The sequence below is a fragment of the Miniopterus natalensis genome, chromosome 1, assembly GCF_054644295.1.
Source record: "Miniopterus natalensis isolate mMinNat1 chromosome 1, mMinNat1.hap1, whole genome shotgun sequence".
Taxonomy (NCBI): Eukaryota; Metazoa; Chordata; class Mammalia; order Chiroptera; family Miniopteridae; genus Miniopterus; species Miniopterus natalensis.
Window position 1 is genome coordinate 117,859,598 of NC_142081.1, and position 11,462 is coordinate 117,871,059.

At 38.9% G+C, this 11,462-nt stretch overlaps 1 protein-coding gene across 1 annotated transcript in view; it reads right to left on the reverse strand.

Moving 5' to 3' along the window:
- The window catches only part of CUBN (cubilin), a 256,784-nt gene extending 254,873 nt beyond the window's left edge, over positions 1–1,911 (reverse strand). The window contains exons 1-3 of the mRNA XM_016213239.2: positions 1,799–1,911; positions 1,278–1,407; positions 262–357 (exon numbers count right to left, since the gene is read on the reverse strand). Coding sequence (XP_016068725.2) covers positions 262–357; positions 1,278–1,407; positions 1,799–1,911 — 339 coding nt within the window. The remainder of the gene's footprint in view (positions 1–261; positions 358–1,277; positions 1,408–1,798) is intronic.
- Positions 1,912–11,462: the final 9,551 nt, after the last annotated feature.

Sequence of the window (11,462 nt, forward strand, 5' to 3'; positions counted from 1 at the left end):
CTTCTCCGCTAAGAAGGCTGCTATCAGAACATGAGCAAGGCTACTTAGGCAACAAGCCCTTGCCGCAGCATTTCCCACATTCTGCCCATCACCACAGCCACATCCTCTGTTAGAGCTGTGTCATTTAACCAAAAAGTCCATAATTACAATATTCGATTTCTACAGAAGACACAAGGTTGGTGTATCTCCTGCAAAATGGTGGCTTACAGAGTTGAATTAAGGAGAACCCACTTGCTCTAACGGTAGAGACGTCAGACTCACCTTGGAATTAAGCTGATGGATTTGACTAGAAATATTTTGAGGCAGACCAACCACACTCCTCTTTAAATCTGTAATATCATCTTTGTTTTTCTGAATCTATTTTTTTTTTAAATATGAGGGAGAAGAAGAGGAAGAGAATGCCAGTGAAAAATTTACGTATGTGATAGGAACAAAATTTTAAAATCTGAGCAGTATTTTATTTTAAGCACAAAGATCTTTCCCATTATTATAAAAACCAAAACAGTGCCATGTATAACAAACACGAGACTAAAATAGCCACGGCATAATTCCATCTACCATTTCAGCAACAATCTATCAAGGTATTTTCCATTTGCATTTTTTCCCTTAGTAACAGATTAGAGTGCTGGTTCAAAGGCCTGGCCTGGAATCGGACTGTCCAGGTTTTAAATCCTGAGCTCAGCCACTTTTTGTGCGCCCTTGGGCAAGTCACAGAACTGCCTTAGGGTTCCTTTGCCTCCCTTATAAATGGGGTCGTAATCAAGCCAACCTCGTGGGGTAGCTGTAGGGTTAGATGAGATAATGCACATCAAGTGCTGAGCACCATGGAGCCCACAGTGAGCTCTGAACGCTGCCGGGGGCTACACTACCCTGCACCAGCCGGATGCAGCAAAGAGTGAGCACTGCAAACACTCAGTAAGGACGAAGATAATGGGCCAGCTCTGTTCTGTGGTTAAAGTGAACTGGTCACTTTTCTCCTTTCTCTGGTCACTTCTGCTCCTTTCTCTGGGCCCTCTCATTCTTTGCTCTCCTCGTGGAGTCCCCAGTACTAATTCTCTGCACCTTCTCTGGACTAGAGTGTGAAAGCCTGCACGTGACTAGCATTATTCCCTCTACCCATCAGTAACCCTAGGGCATTGCTCTTTACACAGACGTGTGTCCCCTCCAATTTTGTCCCCTGTGCTAAAGATTCAAGGTACGGATTAATGTAGAACTGTTCAATGAAGTGACCATATATGGATATACAAAATTATTTCAATATATTTCCAATGGATTACCTGACGCAAACGTTCACCAAGGTCTTCATCATTTAACTTAATTTTCCCCAGGGATCCAGTTTTAAATTCAATGTTTTGAGAAGACCCAGTAAGAAACACTAAATTTCCTCTCTCTGTAGCCATTCGAGGCCTATGTAAATCAAACCAGAGAATGCATCAATAATTAGCATATATATTTTTTAAATCCAAAAAAATGAAGCTTCTCAATGAATAATTATAGACTGCATACAACGCCACTTTGTGGTCAACTCAACTAAATTCTCCTTGTTCATCCATCTGTCATTTATTTCTCTTAAAATTTCCTGGCGATATCTTCTAGTAATTGTATATTTGCCTTATTTGCAAAATGATAAAAAAATGATTTGTGTATAAGAAGAAAATTCTACACATTTTTTCCTATTTGTTTTCAATACCATTATTTTCCCCAAGAAAAATTACACCTTTGCTTATCTGGCTATTTGTGAAAATAGATGAGGAACTACCCTAGTCTATTAGCAGAAATAAGCCACGTGTCTACTTACTGTTGGAAGTCAGTGTTTCTTGTTTGCCTCTCCAGCTGAAGTCTTCCAACTTCACCATCTGATTCAGCAAATGTCAACAAAATAACCATACTCCAAAGAAAATATGAGGACATGTTCCTCACAACCCTCCTAGGTTGTCAGGTAAGAGGGAGGCCACTCCAAACAACTGAGTGCGGGAGTTTGGAGAAAGAAAACCAGGCAGATGTACTCTGACCTGTGGAATGTCCTGCAATTTTTTAGTTCTTTCTTCTTTGCCCTGGAAGGCTAAGTTATTTTTTTTCCCCCCCTGAGGGATGTAAATGATCTTAGATCTTCTGAACTCTTCAACCTTTAAGTGATGTACAACTTAATAATTATCTACCTGACCTTTGAAATGGTAAGAAACTGCTTTGGAAATACCCACGAAAACAACCTTGCTTAAGAAGTAGCTACCTTTTGACAAATGGTGCTGGGAAAACTTTTGCACGATATCCACAGGCAGAAGAATGAAGCTGGACTCTTAACCCTACAGCCTACATACAGGTTAGCTCAAAATGAATCAAATATCTAAATATGGGAGCTAAAACTAAAACTCTTAGGAGAAAACATAGGGAGAAAGCTTCATGACATTGGATTTGGCAATGATTTCTTGGATATGACACCAAAACCACAGGCAACAGCAGCAAAATGAATAAATAAACTGGACTACTTCAAAGTGAAAAACTTGTGTATCAGAGGATACCATCAACAGAATGTAAAGGAACTCACAGAATGGAAGACAATATTTGCAAATCATATATATATGATAAGAGGTTAATATTCAGAATATATAGAGAACTCCTATAACTGAACAACAGCAAAATAACCCATTGAAGAAACTGGCAAAGGAAATAGACATTTATCCAATGAAAATAAATGGCCAAAAAACACATGAATTAAAAAAAAGAAGGACCCTGAAATGCCATTTTAGTGAGCTTTCATTTTATTTTATTTTTAAATAACGGAGAATGATGAGAGTATTTTAGGCAGGAGGCTCACGTGATCATGTTTGCCTTGTACAAGCATCTCTTCGGGGCCAAGACTCAAGCCCGGAGTTCCTGAGGAGGCTGGAGTCCAGCTGAAGAGACGTGAGCTGGGGAAGCCTCAGCTCAGGCAGGGGCCGAGAGCAGGACACAGTGAGAGAGAGATTTAGAAACAGGATCCACCAAAGAAATATTTGGGCAATTAAGAGAGTGGGAGAGTTGCTGCTCGGGTTTCTTGAGAATAAGGTTTTCAATAATTGAGTAAAAAAAATAATCAGGGGAAGGAGGTTTTGGAGAAAAGGTGGCGAGTTCATATCCGAATGCACAGAGATGTGAGAACCACCCACCATCCCTCGCCGCCTCACGGCCTCACTCTGAAAGTGGCTGAGTTATCGATGACGGTGAAGGGAAGATCCAAAGATGGACAAGACTACAGCCTTGCTACTCAAAGGGGCCCATGGGCCAGTAGAGGCATCATTCAGGAGCTTGTCAGAAATGCAAAATCTCAGGTTGAATCTCACACCTACTGAATCCAAATCTGCATTTTACAAAGATCCTCCCATGTCGACCCAGAGGCCAAGGCATCTTCACTCAAGAGGGCCACATGGTCTGGTCTCCCCACCAGCTGCAGCTATATTTCCATTTCTCTAATTTTCTTAGATTGATCTTCTAATTTTCCATAACTTTCTTCTCTATTTTCTACCTCTTTATTTTCTTCTGTTTTACTTTCTGGGAAATCCTTTATATTTATCTTTTGTAATTCATATTGATTTTTAAAACGTCTCTACCTCACTTTTCATTTCAAAAACCTCTTTCATGTTCCTGTTTCATGATTGTAACATCTTTTCCCACTACTCTAAACATTTACCGTTGTATTTTGAAGTTTTCTGCAATTTACAGTAAAGTTTCTGATTTCTCTAAGTTCCTTTTCTCCTGTTTGCTTGTTTAGGTCTTTCTATTCTGTGTTGAAGGCTTTCCTCAAATGCCTATTGATCCTATGTGTACATTTAAATTATCTGAGGACAAGACATTAAAGAGTGGGTGATAAGCTCTGTGTGCACGGACGACGTTCGTAAGTAGTAGGCTTTATCATGGGGCGACTGAATGGCAAGCAGGCAATTTCATTGGGGAACCCCAAATGCCAATTTTTGAAGGTATTTTCTCTCCTGGGTACATTCATTTTGTTCAGAAAAAAAAAAAATCCTTGAGTATTCTACCTGAATGAGGGAAGTTTGCTGGAAATTTTATTGCTAAGTGTGTAGACTTTATTCAGTCCTTGGTTTTTCATCCTGTCTACCAGTTCTTAGAGAGTACTTCATTACTACATTAATATAATTCTTATAACTATTATTATATATACCAAAGTTTGTTTTTTATACTATTAGACCCATCCAGATTCCACTGCTTCATATTCTTAATAAGCATTTATTGCAGACATATAATGTGCACAACAAACGAGGGAAATTCAAAAAAAAGTAAAGGCCACAGCCTTCTCTGGTTTGCAATAAAGCCGCCTGTATAAATCTTAGAGAGCTGTAATAAGACAACATTATAAAGATGGGTGTGAAAACATTAGACAAAATATATCCCAATATGCTGGTAGGAAGACAGCATGCACCAAACTGAAAACAAGATCCTAAACCCAGTCTGGGCAGACGGTAGACACAGTGGCTCTGTACATCCAGGAGGCGATTTTGGAGAAAGGTGACTGGGTAAAGGTGGGGGCATTGATTATGGGCCTTAAGTGGCAGGTTGAAGAATGTTTATTTAATTGTTTCGATGTAATAGGGAACTGCTCAGATATCTGGAGTGAAATAATCCTTATGAGATATTTCTGGTAGGCCAGCTGAACTTATCTGGAGGGCTGGATCAGGGCGGCAGTCACGAGAATGCAGAGGGGGTGTTCGGGGGGAAGAATGGCAGATTCTCACACCCTGTGTTCTGGCCGCCCTCTCATTCCACAGTTTCAGCCTGGCTTTGGTGCTTTCTTTACTCTCTTTTCATTGTATCAGTTTAAAACATGACACTGTAGAATTAATCTGTGTTTTTAGTCATTAATAAAAACTCTCGTGAATATAATATTCTCTTTCAACCTCTACAACACTTAACTCTTTATTTCAGGGATACATCGTTGCTTAGACAGTTTTGTGGATTTTCTATAAAGTTTCCGTGCAATACAATATTGCTCCAATTTTCTATTTATTTTCCATGAAGCGTTACATAAAATAATCATGGAAATTCATGTACTTTTAAAACTACTCATGTGCTCATTGCATGGGAAACGCGTTGCCCCTAGGAAATTACCAGACCCACGACTGCGATGAACTGATCCTTCTGAATGTGGTGCAGTCTTGACTTGGGGAACATAATCCGGGCATTTGTTCTGCATGCTCATTACTGCAATGACTGCAATTATCTTGAGTGTAATGAAAAAGAATTATGAGTTAATCATTACCATTTGAATAATTCAGTTTTGTCAGAGATTTCCCTGAGAAAGTAGATTGTTACACACTATTGAGAGTTTGGAGGACTTTTCTTTTTTTCAGATTTTTTTCTAAAGTATAAAAAATAAACAGAGAAGATAATCAGAAAACTCATGTCCAGAGGAAGAAATGTCATAGGGAAATAGGTCTTTAGATAAGGACCATAGGTGTGCTAATGGCATGTTACATACACACACACACCTACGCATCTACTCAAGTTCTAGAAAACATAAAATATGCACTGGGGGGTCTTGTGTCACTGTGAGACAGGGACTGGGTAATGATAGGGCACAGGGCAGAGAAAATATAAATTGCTAGGATAAATAGCTCCAAAAGCCAGTGAAGGAACAAACACAGCTCGCTCTACCTCCAGCAGCTCTGGTCACTAGAATTTCAGCACATGCACTGGGTTAATCCAAGTTTCAGTTTCCCTTGTGTAAACCGTTCCTGACATCTCTTTCCAAGGGAACATAAAAAGAACAAAAATAAGTTTTCTACTTGGTGACTCCTAAAATTCCCGGAACAAGGCAATAAAGGGAAGGATATACTATAATGAAGGGAAAATGCCAAATTGCACTAACACTTCAACGTGAGTGACTGTAGAATTGTAGGTGTTATGTGAACAAGTGCAACTTATATTAAATGGGAACTTTTGAGAAGGGGGAAATTAATATTTATAACGATGCTTTGTGTTTGATGAGAGGAAGAGAGGTAAGTGTGTCACCACCGAGGGGAAGGAAGAAAGAAGGGTTTAGGGATACTTGGCACACTGCAGAACTCTGCCTCTGCTGCTTTTAATTGGAAAGATACAAATGGAAGCAGTACAGAGGCATCTTTATCTGCTGATGGGAGGCTTTGCTTCGTTGACGTGATTGATGATGGGAGGAGTGTTTTAACGAGGCTGACACTTTACCAAGGGCCATCACTCCCAGGGGATTTGTTAATTGAAGTGCCACACAGATCTGTGGGAAGATATAAGGTGTTGCCATCAAGGGCAGGAAGAAGAACGAGATGACCTCACCTCTCGGCTTTTCAGTGCCATTATTCTTAGATCTAAAAAAAACCCATAGCCTTTGTCCCTTTGTAAGTTTTCTTTTCTAGTGGCTTGGGCTATATTTATTACAGAAGTACTGCTAAATCAGGCTTTGTCAACAATTCCCAGACTATGTTTAGAGCAGGCATAAACAATCCCCTGGGAGTTATACACAATTCTAATATTAAATACTTTTCCTATAACAGGTAATGTGCGATTCTCGTTTAGGTTAACTGAGAGAATTATTTCAACAAGTCGTAAAAGACCATAATGATTCCCCTATAATACTCAGCATACACATATTCAAGTCAGGTTAACTGGACAATTATATATTAGATGCCCACAATCTGTCATCATCTGAGGGAGGTGCTGAAGAGACAGAACTGGGTAAGATACAGCCTCTGTCCAGGAGGGAAAATGTCTGCGGAGGAGACTGTGTTACAAGCCATCAGAACGCAAATGAAGTAGTGACTTGAAAGCTAGTTTAAAATGAGCAGACTTCATGGTAGAGACTTGGAAGAGAGTACTGATTTTGAATGAAAAAATGTTTTTACTTATAGTAATGTAACTATATTGCATTCAATTTGTAAAATATAAACAGGGAAACTTAGAATTCAATCACTCTAATATACTCTTACCTATTATTTTATTCCAATCTATTTTCAGATGAATAATTTCAGAGTTATAATTATAGAATATACATGGATAAAACTGTGTCCCTTCTTCTCTTGTTTTATTTCACATGAGCCTAATTCAGTGTCACTGCTTGGTCTCCCCTAAGAATAACTATAAAAAGTTTTACAAGGTTTTATATACATAGAGAAAGATACAACAGACACAGAGACACACTCAGAGAGACAGAGGTACAATTCATTAAGCAGATTCCTATGTGGGTCTTATTTTTACCTTCCTTTTATTTTCAACCTAACTACATTATTTTATTTGAAGTTTCTTGTAAATGACACCTAGTAAAATCATGGTTTTTTATCCACTCTGCTAATCTCTGTATTATAATTAGTGTATTTTGACCAACTATATGTAAGATAATTATTGATGCGGTAGAGCTTGTGTGCCATTTAATCATTTGTTCTATTTGTTTCCTCTGCTTGTCATTCTTCTGTTTCGTGTTCCATCTTGACTTATTTATGGTGGTTTTGAGTGCATTTCTTTGTATATTCTTTTGCAGTGGTTGTTCTGAGCATTACAATATACATACATGATTTCTCAGTCTACTGGTCATGAGGGGAAGCATAGTTTATTGCATGTATCCATATTTCTGCTCTTTCCATTATTGTACCTTCCTTCCTGATGCTCCAAGATGCCTTTTTTCATCATTTTATTTCTGTCTGCAGAACTTCCATTAGCCGTTCTTTTTGGATAGGGCTGCTAATAACAAATGGTTTTAGTTTTGCTTCATTTGAGAATATCATTATTTTCCCTTTATTCCTGAAGAATAGTTTGGACTAACACAGAATTTGCAGTTAACAGTTCTTTTCTTTAAGCACTTGAAAAATGTTGTATCACTTGCTTCTGGCCCTCATGGTTTCTGCTGAGAAATCATCTGTCATTCAAACTGTGTTTCCCTATAATAAATGTGTCACTTCTCTCTGGCTACTTTTGATATTTTTCCACTTTCAGTTTTCACATGTTTAATTATGATGTGTCCTGTTTGGGGTTCACTCAGCTTCTTGAACTTTCACATTTATATATTTTGCTAAATTTGAGATGTTTATCCGTTATTTCTTTGTGTGGTCTTTCAGCTCTATTCTTTTTCTCCTCTGCTTCTAAGACTCCAAGTATATGAGTGTTGGCGCCTTCGTTATTGTCCCACACGTTCCTGAGGTTCATTTTATCCCCAGTCTTTCTTCTCTCTCTAACCCAGATTTGGTTAATTCTATTGATTTATTTTTATGTTCACTGACTCTATCTCTGTCATTTCTACTCTATTATTGGGCCTATGCAATGAGTTTTTTATTTTGCTTACTTTTTTTTCAGTTGTATAATTGCCATTATTTCTTTTATTATCGAATATAGTGCACATACCATAGAAATTCTTTTCACTTTAGAAAAAAAACAACTCTTTTTGTTAACTATTTCTTGCTGAGCCTTTCTATTTTTTGTTTGTTTTGGGAGATCTTGTAATTGCTTGTTGACGCATTTTTATGATGACTGCTTCTAAATCCTTGTCAGATAATTCCAATATCTGATTCATCTTGGTAGTGTCATCAGTTGACTGTTTTTTTCTTATTCAATTTGTGATTTTTTTGGCTCTTGGTATGATAGGTGATTTTAAAATTGTGTTGTGGATATTTTGCTTGTTACATTAGGAGACTCTGGGTCCCATTTTAATCTTTTATTTTAGCAGGCAGTCACTGTGTTCATGTTTAGCGTGCAGGTTCAGGTTTTTGGTCTGTGATTCCAGTAACAGTTAATTTTCTGAGTCTTTGTGATGTTATTTTGGTCGGCTTGGTTTATCTGGTGCTGCTAGGGCTCCCAATGGTCCTTCATGGTGCTATGCTAGAGGAAGTTTTCTCTAGGCCAGGTTACCTGGTGCCTCTAGGCTGGGGGAAGGGAGCCCCCTGCCCACGGTGATGAAAAGGCTCCCTTTGCTGGTGCCCTCTGGCTGCCCAAATCTCTCAGCAAGTGAGAGGAGTCTCAAGCCTGGTAGGGAAGTAGAATGCTTCCCCTGGATACTTGTCAGTGGGATTCCTATATACTGGTGGTATCAGACTCACCTGGTTTTGTCAACAGGAGTTCAGTTCCATCTGGGGTAGAAATGAGCCAGTCTGTACTCCCGTATGTTGCTAGGTTGGGGGTTGGGGAATACCAAGCCTGTGTTACCTCTTTGTTGAGTGAGAGGTCATAAGACATCCTGCAGTTATGTTCCCTCTCCAGTCTTGGGAGTAATTAGCTAGTTTGTTTTTCTCATCCCATCTTTCAGAGTTCTCTTTCTGATGCCTCTGGCATTATCTTATAATTGTACTTACCCAGAATTGATCATTATGTTGGTGGTGAAACTGCACCAGGTGCTAGACCTCAGTTCAGCAACCTTAGTACTTGAGTTCTGGCTAAGAAAGAATTCAGAGCCAAGACTTAAATTATAAGAGAAAGCTTATTTAGAAAGTCATAGAGATGGAAGAAGTGAGCCATAGAAGAAATGGGCTCAGGAAATGAGTTACAGAGGCAAAAGAAGGGCCCTTGGAGCTTAGGGGAGAGAGAGAGAGGAGAAAGAGAGATGCACTCCTTGAGACAAGAGGAAGGAAAGGCAAGGGCATACTCTGGAAAAAGAGAGTACATGCACCTGGGTACCTGTCTTAAGGACTTTTATCTGGAAGTCCTAGGGCAGAATCTCAATGGGGAATTTATCAGCTTTCCAGGTGTGTCCTTTCAGGGTCATGGTCTCCACTAATTGGTCAGCACTAGGGCAGGGGGTCATTTAGTCATTGCAGCTGGTCCTGATGTCTCCATGGCATCGCTCCATCTGATTTTGCTGCTTCTCTGGGTCTGGAGCCGAAACACAGCTGAGGCCTAGATTTCATCTCCAGTAGTTAACGCTTAAGGAAGTGGTCATGCAAGGGCTTATAGTTTTGCCCATTGCTAGGCACCCGGGGCTCTCCACCCTGGTGACCCTCTGCATCTGGTCTATGGTCCCTACTCTGCTCATGTCTATCTACCTACCTACTACAGTTATACTTATCAGGGAGGAACAAAAAGAAATGAGTCCGCCCTCTTGTCCAGACAAGAAGTCAGAATACAGTATTTTTAAAATTTTCTATCTGCACAACTTTCCCTAAAGCCAAACTACAAGCACTATCCTAGAATTATTTTTAAAATCATGTATTTCAAACCTGAGTAAATTTGGCTCTTCCTCTGTGTACGGAGGACATGGCAATAGCACAAGTTAAATAGTTTTCAGGACAGTGACTTAAAGACACTGTTTGAACTTCACAGTGTGACAACTTTATGCAGCTTCTATATCAACCCATACAGTAACTATACTCACTCATTTAACAAATGTTTACTGAGTGTTGACTATGAGCCAGGTACTGTTGTAGTCACTGAGAAAGCAGCACTGAAAAATAATTAAATCCCTACCCTCCTGGAAGGTTACATTGTCTAAAATATGGAATATTCTTTATTTAAAGCCAATTCATATCATAGCAACTATCCAGCTTATTGTCTATTCATCCATAGGATGAGCTCTCAAATAGCCCACTCAGCTTATATGTGCTACACAAGAAATATCACATTCCATTCGGTATTTTCAATAGTGTGTGTGTGCGCGCGCAATTTCACTCTATTTGTGTAAGGAACTAGCTAAAAGTGAGCAAAATAACTACTTTAGTAAATATGATATCCATGCTAGATTAAATTCAGAAGGCTGAAATCTGTTAAATGTCCACGTTTAGCCAAGCATGCAAATCTGGTTGCAAACATACAAGTATGTTTTCAGATGTTTAAAATGATTTTTTCTTACTTTTGCTAAAATAAATCACGGTTCAGGAAAGGCCTTCTTGGGAAGGCTACTTTAATAATAGAAGCTTACAAATGGAAATAGAGGAGACAGAAGGGAAGATGATCTTGGCTGATGGGTTTGAACTTGGGACACTGGGAGAGGAGCAATACCATAGAGAGAAATATTTTAGTCATGAATGGAAATGACTTTATAACTGAGGACAATTGACTTGTTTTCAAATATACTAAATTTGATGTGACAGGAAGATATTCAAGTTAAAAATCTTCTCACATGAAAATTTTAGAATAGGGCCTAGGAAAAATATCAGATCTGGATTCATCTGGGTGTCATGGGCAAAAGGTAGAAGTTGTAGGAAAGAACGAGATAGATCTCTGAGAAAAAAGACAATGAAGGGTAGAGTCCTGAGGACTGAATCTTTAGAAACAGTTAAAGAGTTCAGCACCAAACCTCTGCAATCCTCTCTCCCCGTCTACTCTTTAGATTGTGATCTCATCTGATTATAGTGTCAACTTGGCTAAATAAACATGTTCCCTATTTACACTCTTATAATTGAAATCTTCCCTGATATGAGTAGATATAAAGATGCAAACAAAATAAAATGCTTCAAGTAAACAATGAAACCATAGTATGTGTAAGCAGAGAAATGAGAACCACCTAGAGCTATAAAGAA